Source organism: Notolabrus celidotus, chromosome 2, assembly GCF_009762535.1.
Source record: "Notolabrus celidotus isolate fNotCel1 chromosome 2, fNotCel1.pri, whole genome shotgun sequence".
NCBI classification, from domain to species: Eukaryota; Metazoa; Chordata; class Actinopteri; order Labriformes; family Labridae; genus Notolabrus; species Notolabrus celidotus.
In genome coordinates this window covers 11,434,857-11,457,063 of record NC_048273.1, presented here as the reverse complement: position 1 = coordinate 11,457,063, position 22,207 = coordinate 11,434,857, and the positions used below count along the sequence as shown (strand labels likewise).

The 22,207-nt window shown below is 39.8% G+C and overlaps 1 protein-coding gene across 6 annotated transcripts in view; it reads left to right on the top strand.

Moving 5' to 3' along the window:
- Window positions 1–22,207, top strand: part of eps15l1a (epidermal growth factor receptor pathway substrate 15-like 1a) — a 48,518-nt gene that overhangs the window by 2,253 nt on the left and 24,058 nt on the right. For 2 of the 6 annotated variants that reach the window (XM_034710147.1, XM_034710133.1), the window contains exons 2-17: window positions 1,016–1,057; window positions 1,228–1,317; window positions 6,739–6,786; window positions 7,896–7,991; window positions 8,181–8,249; window positions 8,641–8,766; window positions 8,925–8,984; window positions 10,458–10,700; window positions 10,892–11,049; window positions 11,506–11,662; window positions 12,024–12,086; window positions 14,186–14,271; window positions 17,950–18,022; window positions 18,260–18,421; window positions 19,268–19,465; window positions 21,558–21,722. In XM_034710147.1, coding sequence (XP_034566038.1) covers window positions 1,016–1,057; window positions 1,228–1,317; window positions 6,739–6,786; window positions 7,896–7,991; window positions 8,181–8,249; window positions 8,641–8,766; window positions 8,925–8,984; window positions 10,458–10,700; window positions 10,892–11,049; window positions 11,506–11,662; window positions 12,024–12,086; window positions 14,186–14,271; window positions 17,950–18,022; window positions 18,260–18,421; window positions 19,268–19,465; window positions 21,558–21,722 — 1,836 coding nt within the window. Of the gene's footprint in view, window positions 1–1,015; window positions 1,058–1,227; window positions 1,318–6,738; window positions 6,787–7,895; window positions 7,992–8,180; window positions 8,250–8,640; window positions 8,767–8,924; window positions 8,985–10,457; window positions 10,701–10,891; window positions 11,050–11,505; window positions 11,663–12,023; window positions 12,087–12,338; window positions 12,360–14,185; window positions 14,272–17,949; window positions 18,023–18,259; window positions 18,422–19,267; window positions 19,466–21,557; window positions 21,738–22,207 lie in introns of all 6 variants that reach the window. The other 4 variants (XM_034710139.1, XM_034710155.1, XM_034710125.1 and 1 more) reach the window with 3 other exon arrangements.

Sequence of the window (22,207 nt, the reverse complement as noted above, 5' to 3'; positions counted from 1 at the left end):
TTGGTCCGCTCGGCGGCTTTGTCTTTCCCGCATTTACAGCACTTCCGGGATCCCGGACATCGGCCGCACATCGGCCGTGTATTTCATCTCCTCCTGTCTATTCTTCATGTTATCATGTCTGTATGATAAACAGCAACATGTATCAGCTGTAGATTAACATAACATGCTCTGAAACTCTGTGGAAAAGTAAACAGAGATCGTAGCGGGACCGGAAGCAGGCGGCCGGCTATCAGAGAGACCGCACTGCCCTCAGGCGTTTCAGCTGAGAATTGCTGCGCGACACAGACACACCGACGCACAAGTATGTGGGGCTCATGTCTTCGTCAGCCCCTGCTAAGTAGGGGAGACGCAGAGGTATAAATCAGCCTTGAGGGGTTCAAAATGTTAAATACGCTGAATATCAACGTGAGGAGCAGGCTTATAAATAATCTTTGTGGACGCATGGTCATAGAGTGAAGACTCAGACTACAACATGTGGATTTACTGCAACAGGACAACTGAACAGAATCATATTTTGGACTCAGTGTCCAGTTTTCTCGTTCTTATTGAGAAAAATAAGCATTTAAACGTGGTCATGTGTTAGCAGGGAGCGCAACCGGGTCAGAATCAGTCCAGAAAAAAAGCGCTCGTGGAGACCTGTCACTCAGCTGCAGCCCCAAGCTGAGCGTCTCCGCTGATTCTGAAACATTCTTTAAACTTAAAACACCTCCACTCATCGAGTGACGAGAGAGCAGCGCAAGAGACTTCATGATGTTGAACAAGCGGAGTATAATGCAGATAGCTCCATCTACTGTTTAAAAATAATATTCCGATACAAATTTTGTTGAATCGATTTTAACCCACCCTTATTTGTATCGATTTTTTGTCTTGCGATATATCCTTACATCCCTACTCTGAAGTGAAAATCACAGTTCATTGCTTACCTGATCACAGTACTGTTAGATGGAGGAACCTCACCTATTGAGAGAAGAGCATGCGGTTGATTTAGTGCTATAATATTTTCTCTCTGTCACAGTTGTCAAGCGGGGCCCCTGTTTATGAGAACTTCTACAGACAGGTAAGATGATGGGTCAAAGTGTAGCCGTAGTTTGTTTGAACCCTACACTAGAGATGTTGTCAGATGTCTAAGAGCGAGCTCCCTATTGTTGATGAAATGAGGAATTAATTGTTGTTTAACATGCAACAATGCTCAACTTAAGAAATTGCCAATGTGTGTTCTGGTCCTAGGTGGATCCTGGGAATACGGGGAGAGTGGGACCAACAGAAGCTGCCTTGTTCTTAAAAAAGTCTGGACTCCCTGACGTTACTTTGGGAAAGGTAGGCAAAAGTTACACTGTTCTCTGTCTGTGTGTAGTGTATCTGTAGTTCCAATGTTATTGTTATTGTTGAATTGTGTTGGTGTGTTGTGAACTAAAATTATTCAGGCTCTAATTGTGGATTGTGCAAGGACTGAATTTCTGCCATTAACATAATAACCTATTATTTAGCTTCAAGCTATGTTATTGTATTTACACCTTTTTGCTCCAAATGGCAAAAAACAAGGACTTTCTTAGGCCATTGTTTAAGCTAGTGATTGGCGATATTGATAAAGATATTGTCATGATAACATTTTTCATATCAGTGGATATCGATCATTTTCACAATAAATATCAAATAGTTATTTCATGTCATTTTAAAGGCAGATTTTTTTCTCCTGAGTGAATGTTGAAGAAACCGAACGGTTTGTTAGCTTGTATCTGTAGCTTTAGTAGTCCAGTAAATAGCCAAAATATCTTAACTTGATCATGTTTTCACTCTGCTTTGAGCTCAAAGGTTTCACGTTTTCTTCAGTGTCGATGTCGCTCGTTTCAGTTGTGTTTACATTCCGCTCCAAACGTCTTTAAGCCTGCCTACCTCTCAACCTGCGACATGATTGGCCGTTCCATAAATATATCAACGTTTTATCGTACATTTGTTGTATTTGTATTGTGAAAAATAATATCCGGATAATTGTTCATTTATCGCCCAGCCCTAGTTTAAGCGACTCTAATGTGAATCACTTTTTTATTTGTGTAATGAGTACACAACAACCACACCCATTAATTGCAAATGTCACAGGTGCCCAGGTTTTAAAGGAGCATAATGATAAGAGGCTGTGATAATTTTCTTTAAACCTGTTTTGTCTTCGGACATTATGGACACTCTGCAAATTGGCCGATGTTTGCATGCTGGGTGCAAATGCATGTGCCGGAAATGGATTTGTAATAGTGCTGGGTTATATTGAAAAATATGTATAATGAAAACATTTTTCATATCAGTCGATATTGATTAATATCAAATTATTCTTTCATAACATTTTAAGGACAGATTTTTTTCTCTTGAGTGAAAGTTGAAGAAACCAGACGGTTTGTTAGCTTGTATCTGGGATTTAGTAGTCTAGTAAATAGCCAAAATATCTTAATTAATGAAGTTTAGTGGCCTCTCTTGTCGAGCATTTTTTCACTCTGGTTTGAGCTGGTAGGATTCACGTTTGCTTCTGTGTTGCTGTCGCTCGTTTCAGCTGTGTTTACTTTCCACTCCATATGTCTTTAAGCCCGCTTACCTCTTACCATGCGACATGATTGGCTGTTCCATGCTAACTTCTTCTGTTTAATGTTGGGTTGGAACTAGTGTTTGAGACACACTAGTACCCATTCCTTTCCAGTGGTTGGGGGGTGTAGTTACAGGTTTAAATATATTACAATTTGTTATATTTATATTGAAAAAAATAATATCATGATAATCATCGTTATCGTTTGATCGCCCAGCCCTAGTTCTGGTCATTACGTTTTATTGTTCTTTAGTTGTAAGAGGTAAAACATCAGTAGAACTGGGATTGTGCTCTTACACCTTTGGGTTTTCAGTTTTGTTTTACCCTGAAGCGGACATTACATCTTGGGTTCATTGAAAAAAATCTGTCCAGTCACCTACTTTGTTTTTTCACAGCTATGGACACTAGCTGCTGCTGCTGTTGTTATTGCTCAATATTGCTTGTTGTTGATGCAATCACAGTGACATTGTTGCCATGGGCAGATGTGACAGCTCATCAGGCTACATCAGAAGCCTCACAATGACAAAGCAGAAAAAACAAACAAACAAAGATTTTAGACATTTGAACAGATCTATTGTTTTGGCTGTTTATTAAAGACTGATTTATACTTCTGCGTCGCCCCTACGCAGCAGTGGCTGATGTGGACATGAGCACTAGATACTTACTTTTCCACAGTGACTCAGAGCGTGTTATGTTAATCTTCAGCTGATACATGTTGCTGTTTATCATACAGACATGATTACATGAAGAATAGAGAGGAGGAGACAAAATACACGGCCGATGTCCAGGATCCCGGAAGTGCTGTAAATGCGGGAAATACAATGCTGCCGAGCGGACCAATCACAGGGCTTGCGGTCCGCGTTGACTCTACGGGTAGTTCCATTTTGGAGGTGCACATAAGCTATGTGCGTAGGCCTCTATGTAGGTACGGGAGCAACACGGACACCCAGCGTAGCCTACGCCGGGTGTCCCTCAGCCAAGTCAGAGGTCCTGAGCATTCTGGGATGAGATTTCAACTGAAGCATAATATGTTCTTGATGATTAAAATCCAACTTAAATCATATACTGTCATTATTTTTGAATAGTTAGATAAAGTACAGTGTTATAAAGACACGTTTCATTCAACTATAGTTATTGTGTGGCAGCTCAATTAGAAGCAGATATGATGGTTGGATAGCTTAAGGCTACATCATGCACTGAAACAGAAACAGCAGGTCTGAGAATATGTTCTTTTCTCTCACTTTGCATTTCATGAGATTCAACATTTGACGCTTGCAGCTATCACATGCTAAAGTCACCAAGCAGCCCTTTCTTGCCAGACATTCAGTTGCACACATTAGATAAGAACCAAAGAATTAACACACATGTTAAGTCCAACATTTTGCTAGTGTGATCTCCTTCATGAGCACGTATCTGAAGAGAGACTGCTTTCTTTACCCCTTCAGTCTTTCTTTCTTTGTTTTGTTTTTTTATTTCCTTTCAGTGTTAGTGAAAGAGATGCACAATTTTTTGGTGCTTTGCTGGCGAGGGTGCTGGGTTACCTTTGCGGTTAGATTGCAACCCCATTGTACAGAGGCGTTAGTCCTTGAAGGAGGCGGCTCAATTTCTATTTCCTGTTCTGTCTCTCTTGCAGAGTGCTAGAAATGTTGGATGTTGTTGTGCATTATCATCACAACATGTATTGACTGTACAATCTTACAATGATGTCCTTGCCCATTAGGATTTTTTGAAAGATATAATTTATTACATCACAATTCAAGTCATATTTCACTCACAGCCCAGCAGCCCAGCAGCTCAGAGAAACAGTACACATCTGCATGATCCACTCACTCTGTTACAAACTACCACTGAGCTATTCTGCTTGTGTTGTGTCTGGCAAAGCTGCAATGGTTTTCTTTAGTTGGCCTCTTAACAAGTCAGAGGTGTGAGGATGAGGATGTGGGGTAAATAAATAAAGGAGACCATGACCACATTCTTGGCAGTAGAGCTGGGCGATATTGAAAAATATGTTAACACAATAAAATATTTCATGTCAGTTGATATTGATAATTATCAAGATAAATATCAAATCATTATTTCATTTCAATTGAAAGGCAGAATTTTGCTCCTGAGTGAAAGTTAAAGAAACTAGGGGTGTCCCAATCCGATATTGATAATGGATATCGGTCCGATATCAGCACAAAAACCAGTATTGGATTTTATCAGCCTGCATCTAAAATCTCTGATATAAGCACTCCGATATAAGCAGCCCATTCCAGACTCCACTCCAGCACTTCTATCCAGCAGCTCCCGGATCCAGCATGCAGAGCCCACGTGATCAGAACAACAACAGCGTGTGCTATGAGTAGGAGTTATGTCGGCTGTGTGGCAGTATTTTCGTTTAAGTCTGAAAAACACGTACCAGTTTCACACAACAGCAGCTCAGTGCGAAACTTAGTCATGCACAAGTTTCCCGTGGTGGCACAGAACCGGGGATGTTTAATACGACCAACCTGAACGCGCATTTGAAGCAGCATCACAAAAAACAGCACAAAAGAATGTTTTCTTTTTAATTTTTAGCAGTGAGAGGCTAAATCATTTAACTTAAGATATTCGACAAAAGTGTTGTATTTATTGTTCTCTGTTTGAGTAATATCACTTGATCAAGCCTTTTCTAACATTCCATAATACAGAATAAGTAATAAAAGTATGTATGATTCATGCTGATATCGTATCGGATCGATATCGGTATCGGCCAAAACTTAAGGCTGCAATACCGGTATCGTATCAGAAGTGAAAAAGTTGTATCGGGACACCCCTAAAAGAAACCAAATGGTTTGTAGGCTTGTCTCTGGGATTTAGTACTCTGAAAGGCTTCTTGAATCCCTAATATTTGAAAGTGCAAACAGGAAGCAGGTCTTTTGTGTAAGATGAGATTTTAGTGAAGTTTTTGTTTGTAGATTCAAATTTTTCTTTAATGTTGGTAGGTGCTGCACAATATATCTAAAATTCACCCATCGCGATATTAACATGCGGGATATACATATTGCAAAAGACCGCTTGAATTGCGATAAATTGTACTCCGTGTGCCATGTATTCACCCTCTGCATGATAATGTATTTGGCCAATCAGATGGAGCCCTACTGCCCTATATGCGTGCCCCCTACGCCCACAGTGATAAATGTTCATCAACGACTGATTGTCTCACGACAAGAACGAGACTATGACGAGCTAAAGTGCATCACTGACAATAAAAACTCTGACGAACGAATGTTTAGCTTTTGTTGACGAGTTTTATTTGAATCAAGAGAATCAAAATATCTTTATAGTGGTCACATCGAGACTGTTTTTCGATTTACTGTTTAGCATTGACAGACTAAATCATTTAACTTAAGATATTACACAAGTGTTAAAAGAGTGAAATGTTCACTATTTAAACACTTGGTAGCCCTGATACCGATATCTGATGGACTACATTAATTATTTTAAAGAGAGAAAATGTTTTAGCAAAAATGAAAGACTAAAATGTGACTAAAACTATAAAAGACTGAAAAGACTAAAATCTGACTAAAACTAACAGGCATTTTCGTCTAAAGACTAAGACTAAATCTAAGTTTGTTAATTGTTAATATAGCAGCTCTAAGCGACTTGCTGTCTAGGGTCTATGTTAGCAGCAAATCCAAAGTGGAAATACATTAACATTGTATACTTAAGTATTTGTTTATTTATCGCAAGTCATATTGTCATCGCAATATTCAACAACGTTAATCGCGTATCACATGTTTTCCTAATATCGTGCAGCCCTAATTAGCACCCCCACCCTTTCCAGTGGTTGGGGGGTGTAACTACAGGTTTAAATATATCAACATTTTATTGCTCATTTGTTCTATTTATATCGAGAAAAAGAATATCATGGCAATTATCCATATCGAATTACCGCCCAGCCCTAGTTGGCAGAGGTTTCACTACCTGAAATTTAAAACACATTTCCTTACATCCCTTTGGTAGCTACGCACTGACTGACTGTGAAGGTGTGGTTGTAAATGAATGAGTGACATTAGCTATTCATCCTAAGATTACATTTGATTGAATACATTTCTGTAAACCCAGGAACACATGAGTGTTCAAATGTTTTATTTATAAGTTTTGTAAGTCTTTTCTGTTGTGTGTGTTTGTGTGTTGTGTTTCAGATCTGGGATTTGGCGGATCCTGATGGCAAAGGCTTTCTTGACAAACAGGTAGGAAACAATCACATGACAGACTACAGCTAAAATCAGCAGAGTAGAAAGGGTGCTCATGTTTGAGATGACAAGAAGTCTTTCGGCACTTTTCTCTATAAATCCTTATTCAGTTTTTCGACCTACTGATGCTGTACAACAGTGGGATTTAATCCACAGCATGAAATAGAAAATATCAATCAAACTTTATTTGTATAGCGCCAAATCACAACAAATGTTATCTCTTTTACAAACATAGAAGGTCTAGGCCAAACTCTATGTTAGATTATTAACAAAGACCCAACATCAAGACAGGATAAGATCCAGCCCCCTCTTACTGACCGGACTCAATCTTATCTCATCACAATCCACCATGAGCATTGCACCTCGCAGTATTTAGCTAGTTACAGTGGCAAGGAAAAACTTCCTTTTAACAGGCAGGAACCTCGAGCAGAACCAGACTCATGTTAGACGGCCATCTGCCTCGACCGAGTTGGGGTTGGAAAGAGGGATAGAGGAGAATAAGAGAGAGAAAGAGATGATAGTGATGAGAAAGATAGTGATAGCAATAGTAGTAGTTGTAGCAGGTCGTCTACGGCAGCGACTCAGAGGAACCTACGAGACAAGGGAGCTTAGGGACTCCAGAAAGGTCTATGGTTAGTAACTTTAATGGGACAGGGAGAGTTTGATGAATATTTTTGTGTCCCCATGAAAACACAGAAACAGTTGAAAATGCCTACATAAGCTTACCAGACCAGTAAGTAGTGGGTCAGTCTGTCACTTCAAACACCATTGTGGGCATGCTTTTTGAGGGAGTGGCAAATGTAAACAGTTTTTGAACTGTCATTGGAGTGGTGCCTATTGAGCATAATACAATTATTTTACCTATATACCTATATTTTAGGTAGTAAAATAAACAATAAATCCCATGTGCAAGTTGGGGTAATGCCGTCAGTGTTTCCCAAAACCTCAGTTTCAGCTTTCCCCACTAATACAGACTAAAAGGTTTTTTCCAGGACCTCCATTTTCAGTGACCTAAAACTGCGTTTACGTGAAGCCAAACACAGAGAAAAACTGTTTTTACTGTCCACACGCATGCTAAATGGGTAACACTATGTTTTCTCTTCCAGGGGTTCTATGTAGCTCTGCGGCTGGTGGCCTGTGCTCAGAGCGGTCAGGAAGTCAGTCTGTCCAGCCTCAACCTCACTATCCCTCCCCCAAAGTTTGTGAGTGTGACTTCACCTTAAAAAGCTCAATCTATCTACATATATTTTAAATTAAAACGAATTGCAACAGCTATTGTCTGTAGGTATATTTGCAACACATATTATTAATTTGTTAGCATCAGTCTTTTGCTTGTGAACCAATCGTGTCCTATATGTTTTACATGTCTACATTTTTTTGTCTGATTTCAGAAGGACACCAGCAGTCCATCCCTAAGCAGCACAGTGTCACTCCCCACTGAATTACCCTGGGCTGTTAGGGTTTGTTTAAACACACACACACACACACACACACACACACACACACACACACACACACACACACACACACACACACACACACACACACACACACACACACACACACACACACACACACACACATTCAAGATGTGATAATAAAGATGTTTTCAGAATGACCTGGGAAGTAATGAGGAAATTAAGTTCCTAATAGTGTATAATTAGACATTATAACATCACATTTCACATATCAGCACTATTATGTTTTTTTGTAAAACCTTACTTACGTTTGATTTTGTGATTAAGCATGAGCTCTTTCATCAAATCAAAAGGCAGAGTCAGGCTCCGTCAGTCTGACATTTAAAGATCAAGCCTTCTGATAACTCTCTCTCTCGTGTCTTTTCCTTCATAGCCTGAGGAGAAAGGTAAATTTGATGGGATTTTTGAGAGTTTGGCTCCAGTCAATGGCCTGCTGTCTGGAGAGAAGGTCAAACCAGTCCTGATCAACTCAAAGCTACCTCTGGATATCCTTGGGAAGGTATTGACTCAACTCTTACATTGTGTATAAGATGAGCGATGCTGGTTCAGTGACCTAAGGAATCAACGACTGACTGATTGTTTTAGAATATAATCTGTTATAGTTCAGTCACTTATTGAACAATGCTGAATGTCCTAATCATGTTTTTTCGTTATTAGGTTTGGGACCTCAGTGACATCGACAAAGACGGCCATCTAGACAGAGATGAGTTTGCAGTGGTGAGAGTGATATAATTTTCATTGTAGACTGAACTACTGTATTTTGTTTTCAATCTTAATATCCTTGCAATTAATTGTAGGTACACCAAATAACCCCTTTTCAGAGTGTTATACCAAAGAATATCTCCATAGAGTAATAATAATAATAATAATAATAATAATGATAATAACAATAACAATAACAATAACAATAATAACAATAACAATAACAATAATAATAAATATAGTGAAAATGATTTTAAAAACATAATAATAACAATAAAACAATACTTATGATAATAATAATGATAAAAATAATGATGATAATAACAACAATAACAATAATAACAATAATAATAACAGCAATAATAATAATAATGATAATTGTAATAAGGATAATAACAATAATGATAATAATAATAATAATAATAATAATAATAATAGTAATAATAATAATAATAATAGTAATAGTAATTACAGAAAATAATGGAAGAAAAGACAAGCACATTTTCCTGTGTGTTGCAAAGTGTTCAAGGAGTGTGCCATAACCAAAGGATGTTTTCCTTAGTTTTGTGCATGCCTGTGGAATCCTGAGCATTAAACCAATCACTTGAGCCAGTATGATAGTTACTACAGGACTAGGTCAATAAAGTAGTGATGTAGGACTCAATATTTACAGAAAGAGCTCTATAGATCAGAGTTCTATCACACTCTAATGTTGGTCTGAATGACAACTGAACCTTCAACCATGAAAGCTATTTTCATGACATGGCCACTGAGTTTATTTTCCCTTAGAAGTTGATCAACAAATCAAAACTGGCCCTGTTAGTTGTTGTATCACAAGTCTGTAAAGAACCTGAAACAAATTGATTCAATAACTCACTGAGCCTCGAGCAGAATCTGGTTCTGCTCGAGGTTTCTGTCTGTTAAAAGGAAGTTTTTCCTTGCCGCTGTAACTAGCTAAATACTACAAGTGCAATGCTCATGGTGGATTCAGATGAGATAAGTCCTGTCTATAAGAGGGGGCTGGATCTTATCCTGTCTTGATGTTGGGTCTTTGTTAATAATTTAATATATAATATGGTCTATACCTGCTATGTTTGTAAAAGCGTCTTGAGATAACGTTTGTTGTGATTTGGCGCTATATAAATAAAAATTGATTGATTGATTGACTGTAGTTGAAGCCAAGCCAGTATTTATTTTACATTTGATAATGTCTTCTTTGTTAAATCTAAATCAGCAAACCTCTTTATAGTCTATAATTACAAATCACATGGAAGGAAACAAAGTATTTTTATATAGTGTTGATTTTGTAAAACTTGTGTTTTTTTTTTTTTTTTTACAGTGGTGCACCTTTTTAGTATGCTAACCAGCTAACGATCCTATAATGCTCCTTCAAACGCTTATTACAAAGTGAACAACAAATGTGGTTTTATAAAGACTTATGTAACCAGTTAGTATATACAGTATGACTAGCATTATGTGTGTCCTCAGGCCATGCACCTTGTGTACCGGGCCTTGGAGAAGGAGCCTGTTCCTGCACTCCTTCCCTCTACCCTTGTCCCTCCATCTAAGAGGAAGAAGAGTTTGGGCTCGGTGGCGAGCTCTGCGCCTGGACTGCCTGCTAGTCCTCCTCCTCCAAAAGACTCACTGCGCTCCACACCCTCTCATGGCAGCATGAACTCACTCAACAGTACCGGCAGCCTGTCGCCCAAACACACACTCAAGTCTGGACCGGTAATTCATACTTTTTACACAAAACTTAGAAACAGTTAGCAGTAAGGTTTATAACTCATGGGCGTGGCCGGTAATTGTTATTAAAGCCTTGAAAACATTCTAAATCATACAGACTGACAACAGCTTCCTGCACAAGAGCAAAATTTAGCAATTTTATGACAAAAGACAAAAACTCAATTTTTCTGTTTCAGCATTCGGTGTCCTGGGTGGTCCCAGTGTCAGACCGTGGTCGCTATGATGACATCTTCTTGAAGACTGATGCTGATCTGGATGGTTTTGTCAGTGGACTTGAAGTAAAGGACATCTTTATGCAATCTGGAGTGTCTCAGAATGTCCTCGCCCATATATGGTAGGGCATCATCTATGCTCTTGTTGATGTTTCTGGCTTTACAGTTCATATGCGTTGTGTTGGATTTCTGTAATTTACCAATTATTTGCTTGTTGCCATTCTTTATTTATTTATTTATTTATTTTTTACAAACAAGCCCTTATAAATGGCTATTAAGCTACAAATACAGGCTTTATTAATGAGTAATATAACATGTACTAACTTTTAAAGTTCAATGTTAACTCAAACAATTTATATCGTTCAGATGAAGGCAACAGCTTACTCTGATTTTTCTGTGTGCATCATGTCTGCTACAAGTACAGTATTTCTGGAAGAAACTGTAGTTGAAACCCTTCTTAACTAGTTACTCACATATTCAGAGCCCACGTCATCTCTTTCCTTTCATTAGTCCAGTTCTGCTCAGCATCATTGTCAGTCTGTTTGCTGTAACTGAGTTAACTGAATATTTATCTGCAGGGCTCTGTCAGACACCAGGCAGATAGGCAAGCTGACCAGGGAGCAGTTTGCCCTCGCAATGTATCTCATCCAGCAGAAAGTGAGCAAAGGCATCGATCCTCCTCAGGCCCTGACTGCTGACATGATCCCTCCCTCTGAAAGAGGCACACCTGTACCAGTAGGTTGCACACACAAACAGTGCATATACAAGATTCAAGATTCTTTATTGTCCTTATGCAGGCATAATGAAATTTTTGCAGACTCCAGGCAAGGCACATAAATAAAAACACACATAAATAAGTACATAAAAAGTAATAATATACTATAGCACAGTGTGGTTTCTTTGTGTCTTTGTATCTCATGGGCTCAGGGGGTCTCGAGCAGAAGAGGTCTGTTTTTAAAATGTGGTCCTTGCTGGAAATCCTTGATTTGTATATTGTATGTAGAGTTTGGTGTAATAACTTAAGACATGAGCTGGAAGTGTAACTGTTGCTGTATTTGATCATTACTGCCAGTAACTGTTTTCTCTGTGGCTGCAGAGTATGTCAGGATACATGACTCCTGTGGGATCAGAGATGGCTGCTCTGTCTGAGATGAGACGGGTGAGTCAATAATTCTCCTTAGATTTTCGCCTCCGCTCTGCTATACATCCGATTTCTTGCTTTCTGCTGCAATTTTTGTAGTTTGCTAAATCTGCTGGTTTGGCAGAGGAAAACTTGACAATTTTAATCACATAGACTTGGAAATGGAAAATTGGAGGAGAGGTAAATCAGCTAAACCAAAGACATTCACCACCCTCTGTTCTCGCTTGCCATGCTGATATTTCTACCTCTTCCCTCTTCCTCCTCTCTCAGGCAATAATGTTCAAGTTGTGGGTAGGTAACACGGACCTACGGTGTATAAACTATAAATGCTTTCAGTGGCTGGCTGTTGGGGCTGATTACTGGGAAGCATTTGCAATAAGTTTTTTCCATTCCAATACAGTGCAATGACATTGTCTCACCCTGTCAACTGGTCGAAGGTCAGATTCAAGACTGCTCTGATTGGCTAACTGGATTTAGGGCTGGGCGATAAAACAATAACGATGATTATCGTGACATTATTTTTCTCAATATAAATATAACAAATGTTCAATAAAACATTGATATATTTAAACCTGTAATTACATCCCCCAACCACTGGAAAGGAGGGGACGCTAGCGTGTCTTAAATACTAGTTCCCACCCAACATTAAACAAAAGAAGAAGTCGGCATGGAACAGCCAATCATGTCTCAGGTTAAGAGGTAGGCAGGCTTAAAGATGTTTGGAGTGGAATGTAAACACAGCTGAAGTTAGAAAACATGCTCGACAAGGAAGGCCACTAAACTTCGCTAGTTAAGATATTTTGGCTATTTACTAGGAAACTAAACCCCAGATACAAGCTAACAAACACATAGACTGTATATAAAATGGACGTCATTTCGCTTGGCTCGAAGTGAGGCTGCCACAAAAATTGCTCCCCCTAGTGGCTGGCTGCAGTATAGGTCAAAAACTCTGTCTCCCTCATTCATTTGAATGGGGCTGCTGTCAAACTGTAAAAAATAAATACACGTCATACGAACGTTTCTCACATCCGTATGCTGGGGTGATATGTAGTTATTATTTGACTGTTTTGTGTTTAAGGCCTCTTTGTTCAGAAAAGTTTCTTTTTCATTAGTTATCAGAGGTTAAAAAATGGGGTTTTACATCCGGGTTTGCTTTGATTGACAGCTGCCGTAGAGAGAAACTCCGCAGGACCTCGGGACACTACGCTGTAGGGCAGAGCTTGTTACCGTGGAGAAACACAAATTCCCTATTGTGCAGACTCTGGCTGCAGAAAATGTACAAGATGTCAGCTTTCTGGAACAGGATATTTTGGCTTCAAAACCGTACAATGGTAAAAGGCGGAGTGACGCTGTCCATTATATATACAGTCTTTGAACAAAACTGGTTTCTTCAACTTTCACTCGGGAGAAAAAAATCTGCCTTTACAATGATATGAAAGAATGATTTGATATTTATTGTGAAAAATTATCGATATTGACTGATATGAAAAATGTTATTGTGATAACATCTTTTTCAATATCGCCCAGCACTAACTTGGTTCCTTTGGATTTAGTATTTTTGACAAGAGTGGTTGTTTTCTGATGTTCAGAAAGATGTGAATCAGCCAATCATTCATACTAAAAGCAGCCTGTCTACTTCCAACAAGTGTGACTACTACAGTTTAATAAATGAGCAGTGAGGGCCCTTTTATTTTCTCACATTCTAAGAGTAACATCACCTGCAAATACCAGCAAATTGTTAAACACCACCATAACATTTTTTCAAGCGGGTTAACATTTATTTACACAATTAATGAATACAAAGTCCTGAATCTTCCCTGTGTTTGGCAGTTTTTCAGTGGTGGTGACACTCCCCCACATATTGGTGATTTACCCAGCCCCCACCTCTCGATTCAACCTCTGTGCTGCTCCTCTTATTGAGCACTGGTTTCTCTCCTATCCTCTCGTTTCCTCTTCCTCCTTCCTTTGGCCTGGTCTGCCTTGGCTCAGTTGGTATCATTTCATCAACCCACATTGTTATATCGATAAAGTTTACTTTGCCAACTTCTTTTCTGTTTTGTCTTCCTCCCTCCCTCCTCTCTGTCTGTGTGTGTGTCTCTCTCTTTCTCTCTCTACAGGATAGCTCCAGTTCAGTTGGTTCGGGGGAGTTCACTGGCATCAAGGAGTTGGATGACATCAGCCAGGAGATAGCTCAGTTACAGAGGTACAAATCAATAACACTGACGGCAAGTAAATAACATGAGATAACTGAAAATGTAAACAGTTTGTACAATACTATAATGTAAAAGCTGTGTAGAAACTAGGATTACATCAAACAAACACTTTCTGCAACACAGTATTTGTACCATCAACTTTTAGCTCACCTGATGCAGTCAAAACATAATGCAGTAACAACAATAGCAATAATGATACAATTTGGAATGTTTTTGTAATTGGCTTTGCAATTCAAGCTTAATCTTTGATTTTAATTTCACTGTTAGTTAAACTCTGATAAATGTACTTGGTGATGCCCTGTGTCAAAGCACTTTCAGTTTTGCCAAACTTGTCACTTTACTGCAGTCAACGACCCTCCCCAGTCAACCTCTTATCATCAGCTCCCTTACTAATCCATTCCCATCATCAAAACTCAGGCTTTTATCATTTTATGTAGCATAAGGAGGCACAGACCACATCCTGTCTTGGCCTCTGAGATCTCGGTTTGTTCCCCTCTTTGCCCTGCTTCTAAAAAGTACAACACAAATTCAAGTCAAGTTGAAAGTAGAATAGAATATAACTACAACATGAATCATCTGTTTAAAATCAGTAACCAAGGAACAGATTTTAACACTTAAAAAACATCAACTGTATAATTGAAGAGCAAAACAGTGACAATCAAACTACATGCAAATGCAGGTCAAGATAAAAAGAACAATTCTGCCATTGCGCTGTGCACTGTGTGTGTGTTGATTATTTTACAGTGTGATCAGATGAAATAGTACAAAGAGTGTTCACTGGTACCAGAACAACTGACTCACAATTCTAGATTTTTAACTTGGTTGGAAATGTATTTGCCAACCTGAGAGTCCTAACAAAGTTTTTTTGTCTGTATATTTTTTATTCATTGTATTTTTTTATTTATCATATCAACATTTTTGATTATATACAAGTTTACCTTACCATAATGTTCATCTTTAAAACCATTTAATTGCAAGATTCTTCAAGAACCTTTAACTCAGTGTAGAAGATATCATCATGGGGCGCAGGCTGGCCTAGCAATCAATGTGTGTACAGAGGCTGTAATCCTCGTAGCAGCGTTGACTAGTCCGACTCCCCACATTTCCTGTCTCTCTTCAGCTGTCCTATCCAATAAAAACAAAAATGCCTCCAAAATAAAAAGAAGATGTCACTATTTTAATTTCCAAATACATACATGTAAAACATTTTACAACAAGAAAGAATTGAGGCCAAGCTGGTGTCTACCAGTTGCAGTATCCTTTGAGAGATAAGGCAAAGGCTTGTTGTTTGCAACGTGTATTTGGTGAAGAAGTTATAGATTTTAGCTAGTGGGCCTGTACAACATAAAGACAGGATACGATCCAGTCCCCTCTTACTGACAGGACTCGATCTTATTTCATCTAAATCCACCATGAGCATTGCACCTCACAGTATTAGCTAGTAACAGGGTCAAAGAAAATCGTCCTTTTAACAGGCAGAAACCTTGAGCAGAACCAGACTCATGTTAGACAGCCATCTGCCTCAGAGGTGAGGGATAGTAGTAGCTGTTGCAGCTGGAGTCTGGAACGTCAACGGCAGCAGGCCATCTACAACAGCGACTCAGAGGAACCTATGAAACAAGGGAGCTCAGGGACTCCAGAAAGGTCAATGGTTAGTAACTTAAATGGGACAGGGAGAGTTAAAGTAAGTGGAGGGGGCTTGAGATAAGGTCCCAGTGTGTCAGTGTGCCAGTTCCCCCGTCAGTCTAAGCCTATAGCATCATAACTAAGAACTGGTCCAAGCCTGAGCCAGCTCTAACTATAAGCTTTATCAAAAAGGAAAGTTTAAGCCTAATCTTAAAAGTAGAGAGGGTGTCTGCCTCCGGACCCTGACTGGTAGATGATTCCAAAGGAGAGGTGCCTTATAACTGAAGGTTCTACCTCCCATACTACTTTTAGAGACTTTCATAAATGATGATAGCAAAGATGATGAACACAGCATCAGAGGTTTGGATAGCAGCCAGCAGCTAATTCCAAAACACCCTCAGCTTTGTTTTTTTGCTGTACGACCATTCTTCCGTGATAAAATGCACACTTGAAAAGGAAACACGAGTCAGATGTGGACAAGCTTTACTTTTCATCTTGGCTTTCTCATCTTGCTGCATTCTTCTTTTTCCATCTCATTCATCCATTCATTCAGCCACCCTGCCAACTGTCCACTCTTCCTTTGATGTGTGTATTTTATCAATTTTTGTTTGTTCACCACTTATTCTCCATGCTGCGTCAGCACTCTTGCCTTTACCCAGTGGAATATTCTAAGGTAAACACACCAGCTACCGAATATCTATGGACTTTTATTTTGCCAAATCTACTCTGACACCCTCATGTGGTCAGGGGTTCTGCCATCTTCTATTCATGCATAGTTGTTTTAAGTGGGCTTCACATATGTGCTTTTTTTTAAGTTGACTGTCTGAGGTTAAGAAGCAGAATTTGTTAAAGGACAGGTTCTCGTTTTATCAAGTCTGTGAAAACCAAATGTTCATGCGGCATACTTTGCTAACTGTAGCCACTCCGTCTTTAATGGTGGCCCTGAAGAGATCTGTTTTCATAGCGGTTTACATCCAAGTGATAAGGCAAAAAATCCACATACCTCCTTTTGTGTAAAATTAACCAAATTTGATATGTGGTGTCTTCAATCAATCTTTATTTGTATAGTCCTATCTTTCCGACAGGACTCCATCTTATCCCCATCTTAATCCACCATGAGCATTGCACCTCGCAGTATTTAGCAAGTTACAGCGGAAAGGAAAAACTTCCTTTTAACAGGCAGAAACCTCAAGCAGAACCAGACTCATGTTAGACAGCCATCTGCCTCGACCAAGTTGGAGTTGGATAGAGGGATAGAGGAGAATAAGAGAGAGAGAGAGATCACAGTGTCAGTAGTCTTGTGTTACACAAATCAAGCAAAGACATCCCAGAACATGAGTCATTCGATAGACTGCGCTTGCTGAACAAAGGGGGTATTAATGCACGGAAAAGAGTATCACAACTACAACTAACACAGATTGCAGGAGCCTCATATTGATTCCAGAGAGACTGTGAAATGTTCCTTTGTGTCCAAAAAGGACTGCAAAATTTTCCTCCGATCGCATACTTTGAAAGTGCACAGGAAAAATGGGACAGAAGAAGGACATTTTGATCTTATCCTTATCCTGGATTAAACACACTCAACTCAGCTGACAGAATAAATGAGTCAACTCAGATTATCAAAGCTCTTTGCAATTACATTTACAATTACACGCACTGGAAAAATAATTAACTAATTGTTTAAATAATAGATGGGGTGGAAACAATTAAGAAGAGCATATGCAGATGACACACTATTTTTAGATTGCTGAGAGGTAGGTGGGGCCAGTGTCAGGACACATCAGGTTCTCTAATAATCACAAGGCTCACCTTCAAACCCAGACTGTCTTATCAGCATATTATTATTTTGCGAGACACTGATTCCAAACTGCTTCAGATGGTCAGGCCGGTTTCTGTTCCTTTTGTTTATTTTTTTGTTTTAAGCTTTGGATTTCATGAAATCTCTGTCCCGTGTCTTTGGTACTTGGACATATTAATGTGTGGTTTGGTGATTAAATATTTTTCTGTTATCATAATTGTGCTTGTGTGTGTTCCTGTGCCAGGGAGAAGTACACACTTGAACAGGATATCAGGGAGACAGAGGAGGCCATCCGACACAAGAGCGCAGAGGTGCAAGTAAGGACGATCTATTCTGTAATAGAAACTGCTACAGCAGAGTTTGATGATTATATACATAACTTTGGTTGCTCATAAAGGTTATTAAAACCTAACAGATTATCATTGCCCTGCCTATTTAACATACATTTTGTGTTTGCAAAATGGTTGTTTACTATATCTGATCACTTTTTATGTTACGGACACCATGGTCTGACTAATGAAACTCAATGGTTCTCTACATTCGTGTTTCATCAGGAGATGCAGAGTGACCTGGACAGAGAGACGGCCAGCTTGCAGGAACTAGAGGCTCAGAAACAAGATGCCCAGGACCGTCTAGAGGAGATGGACCAGCAGAAACACAAACTGGAGGACATGCTGAATGAAGTGCGGATAAAGTGCCAGGAAGAGTCTCAGATGGTAAGAATGAAAGAAGAACAGGTTTCATCACATTTGTTATTGCTGATTTGTGGGTTTCACAATTTAGGTTTATGTTGCTGTTTGGCCAATTGACAAAGCAACAGAGGCAACTAACAGCCAAATTCCACCGGATCCGTGTCTGGTCCGTCTCTGATCCGTCACAGCACCTGATCTGAGAGGTTTCTATTGTAGTCAATGAGTTAACTCCCCCTGGATCCGCTCTGATGCGTTCCGGCTGCGTCTCTGATCTGGCACGCCACAGCCCTCCGGATCAGATACACAAGGCTTCTATTTTTGCCGGATGCTGGAGCTTGACGCATCAATCTCAACAGAGAAGATTGAGCGGGACAGGAAGTCAGGCACCAAAACGAAATTAAACCTCTGTTAATTTTCAGAATAAAACACTCTGTGTTATCACCAGATCGTATTTAACTCAACTACAACAACAAACTGTCATGATGAGCGAAACCAGGCTTTGAGTCAAAAGGTCAGAGGTTTTCAGAGGCTGATAAAGACAACATGGATGAGGAGAAGAGACAGATATTCATGAATGCAATAATTAAAACATCGGTCACATGACTCCAGCTCTCCAGTGGTCCTGCTCCTTGCTGCATTCTGATAATGGAACCGGTGGGTTTTGATGGAAGAGAGCGCATGGAGCCGGGCTGCAGCGGATCAAAGACAGACTGGACACAGATCTGGTGGAAGTCCCGAGTGAGATGGTGTCAAAGGAAGACAGCAATTTGTCAGTCTTGTTGCTGGTTATACATAGCATCTATACATTACCAGCCAGTGAATGGTGTGGTGTGATGCCATGTCTCATCCTCATTCCTCTTTTTCCTCCAGATCTCAACCCTCCAGAGTCAGATCCACTCGCAGGAGTCCGACTTGCTGACCCAGGAGGAAGAGCTGAGCAGAGCAAAGGCCGACCTGGGCCGGCTGCAGCAGGAGGAGAACCAGCTGGAGCAGAGCCTGGCTGCTGGCAAGATCCAACTTGAGACCATAATCAAGTCCCTGAAGGCCACACAAGATGAGATCAACCAGGTACAAAACTGATCCTGTGGATGAGTGTGTGAAATGTGTCAACAGGGGGCACTGTTGCACTGCATTATCAACTTGTTATTGCCACTGCTGATAATGGTCCACCTGCAACACTAGAGGACCTCAAACACTACATTTAGCTGTGTGTGTTGATTTCATTGAACACCAGCTACATTGGTGTGTCATTTATTTCCTGTCAGCTACTCTTCCCACAGGCACCACTTAACCACCCGCATACAAACACAGCTTACCATCAGAAAACAAACCCAAGATTAGTTTATCTCTTTTTCTGTCAAGTCTGGTAGGAGTGCATTCTCCTGAATGTGATGCTTTCAGAATATTTGGTGATCTGCACTCTATACTGTGCTACTGCTTCCTCCTCAAGGCAGAGAGTCATGCAGAGTTTGAGTCTTAGCAGTTGATCATTCCCTCATGTTCACCTGTAATAATATCCAGTCATGCTGTTTCCAGGAACAGTCATGTTGATTTTGTGACATATTCTCCTTGCACCCTATTAGTAATCATTAAATCCAACACAAGATCTGTCACCCATGGGTGTTCCAATAGTTCAGACAACCAAAGCAGTGGCAACTACCATTTCTGAAAGAAGTCTGGATCATGTCTTATCTTATACTAAATGCTGGCATGTTCCCTTTCAGGAGGAACCCCCTGAAAGTGATATCCATAAAACATCTACTGAGTATCAAATACTCCTCAAGCTGCAAATGTTCAACTTCAAAACTAACAACTACAGCTGTCAGAATTTCCCCTCACGATTATTGTGGCAAATTTTTCTTTTCTTAGTAATATTTATTGGAAACTTGTGGAGAAAAAAAAAAATGTAATCATTCAGGTGAAACGTCAACTTTGCTGATCATCTCGTCTTTGGTAAAATACTCTGAGCTTGAGCATAGGGAGGTTAAGAGAGAGTTTGAACCCATAATTGTACAAATAATGAAAAAGAAAGAACAAGTGAAAAGACTGACAGAACTTGATTTTAACTCATCTTAATCCACCATGAGCATTGCACCTTGCAGTATTTAGCAAGTTACAATGGCAAGGAAAAACTTCCTTTTAACAGACAGAAACCTCGAGCAGAACCAGACTCATGTTAGACAGACATCTGTCTCAACCGCAAAGGTGTATCAGTCATCTGCCCCGCGACTTGATTTGCGATGCAGTGGAAGCCACACACTGTGGGAAAAGCTTTCTAGCTAGCTGAGAACCGCGTCTTCTTCTTCTTTTTTTGCTCATGCTGCTTAATCTTTGTCTGTTCTCTGTTTTATGGTGGGCGGCAATCAATGGGGGAACCTTTACTACCCCTAACAACCGTATTCTCCTTTTTGGCACAATATTAACATATGTAACACAATTTTTCATGTAAAGGTGGTTGTCGTCAGTACTGGTTACCTTAATGTCAGAATTAGTTTCGCCTGTTCTCAATAAACTTCGTACAGAAATGCCTTTTAATCTTTTTATTAATGTGACTGCCTGAAGAAGGAAAAAGGCCCCCCTCAATCGTGTCCATGCAGTGATTTCAAGTACTCGCTATGTTAAGCTTATGCTCACAGCAGGGGTATATAGGAATTTGACTGTTGGTGCTTCCAAAACTTGTCTATTTACTTTAAGCAACTTTTATAAAGACTGATAAGAATGTGACGTCTCCACATGGACTATTTGTTGATAGTGATTTTGGGAATGTAAACAAACTTCATAAAGATTTTGGGTTTGTGCTAATCTTCAACAAATCAAATCAACAAGAGAAACCTTGGCACTACATAAAGAGTTATTTTTTCCAAGTTTAGATATATCTTAAGTATTTGGTGTTTGGTTCATGGTACATTTGTTGCAGCCCCTTCTCATTAATGTTTTAAATGCTGCTTTTGAACACTGTGTTACATCTAAAACATGACTGGGGAAGGACTGCAGTTATTCAGTCTTTATCTCAGTGTTATGGTTGTGCAGTTATGGGAGTTCAGCAGGTATTTAGGACTAATTCAAATATCCAAGAGAAGCTTCCTGAACCAGTAAGATAATCAGATAAATCGTACATCTCGCTGTTATCTAATTGTTTGTGTTTGTTTGTATCCTGCAGGCCCGAAGTAAGTTGTCCCAGATCCAGGACAGCCAACAGGAAGTGTCTAAAAGCATTGAGCAGTACAACAGCACTTTGAATGGAACCCACGGAGGCAGCATGACCAACCTGGCTGACATGAGCGAGGGATTCAGTGACAGAGAAAATGGAGGATTCCCAGCCATGGTGAGAGCAGCAGAGGTCAGGAAATCTAAAAAAAACTGCTTTTACCTCCCAATGTGACGGTTACTGTTTTAGTTCTAGAGGAAGGGCCAGAGCTGACTCGTGCTTTCAAAAACAACAGTGTGTGTGTGTGTGTGTGTGTTTGTGTGTGTATCTACTGTATATCTACATAGATAGACAGAAAGACTGAGGGATGGAGGGATGGAGGGAGGAAGGGAGGAAGGGAGGAAGGGAGGAAGGGATGGTGAATGGAAAGAAGTAAGGCAGCTAGGAAGGAAGGAAAGAAGTAAGGAAGGAAGAAAGGAAGAGATGGTGGATGGAAGGGATCAAGGAACGGATGATGAATGGAGCGGATGAAGAAAGGGAATGAGTAAGGAAGGAAGGAAGGGACGAAGGAAGGAAGGAAGGAAAGAAGGAAAAAGGTAGGAAGGGGTGAAGGAAGGAAGGAAAGAAGGGATGATGGATGGAAGAGATGAAGGAAGGAAGAG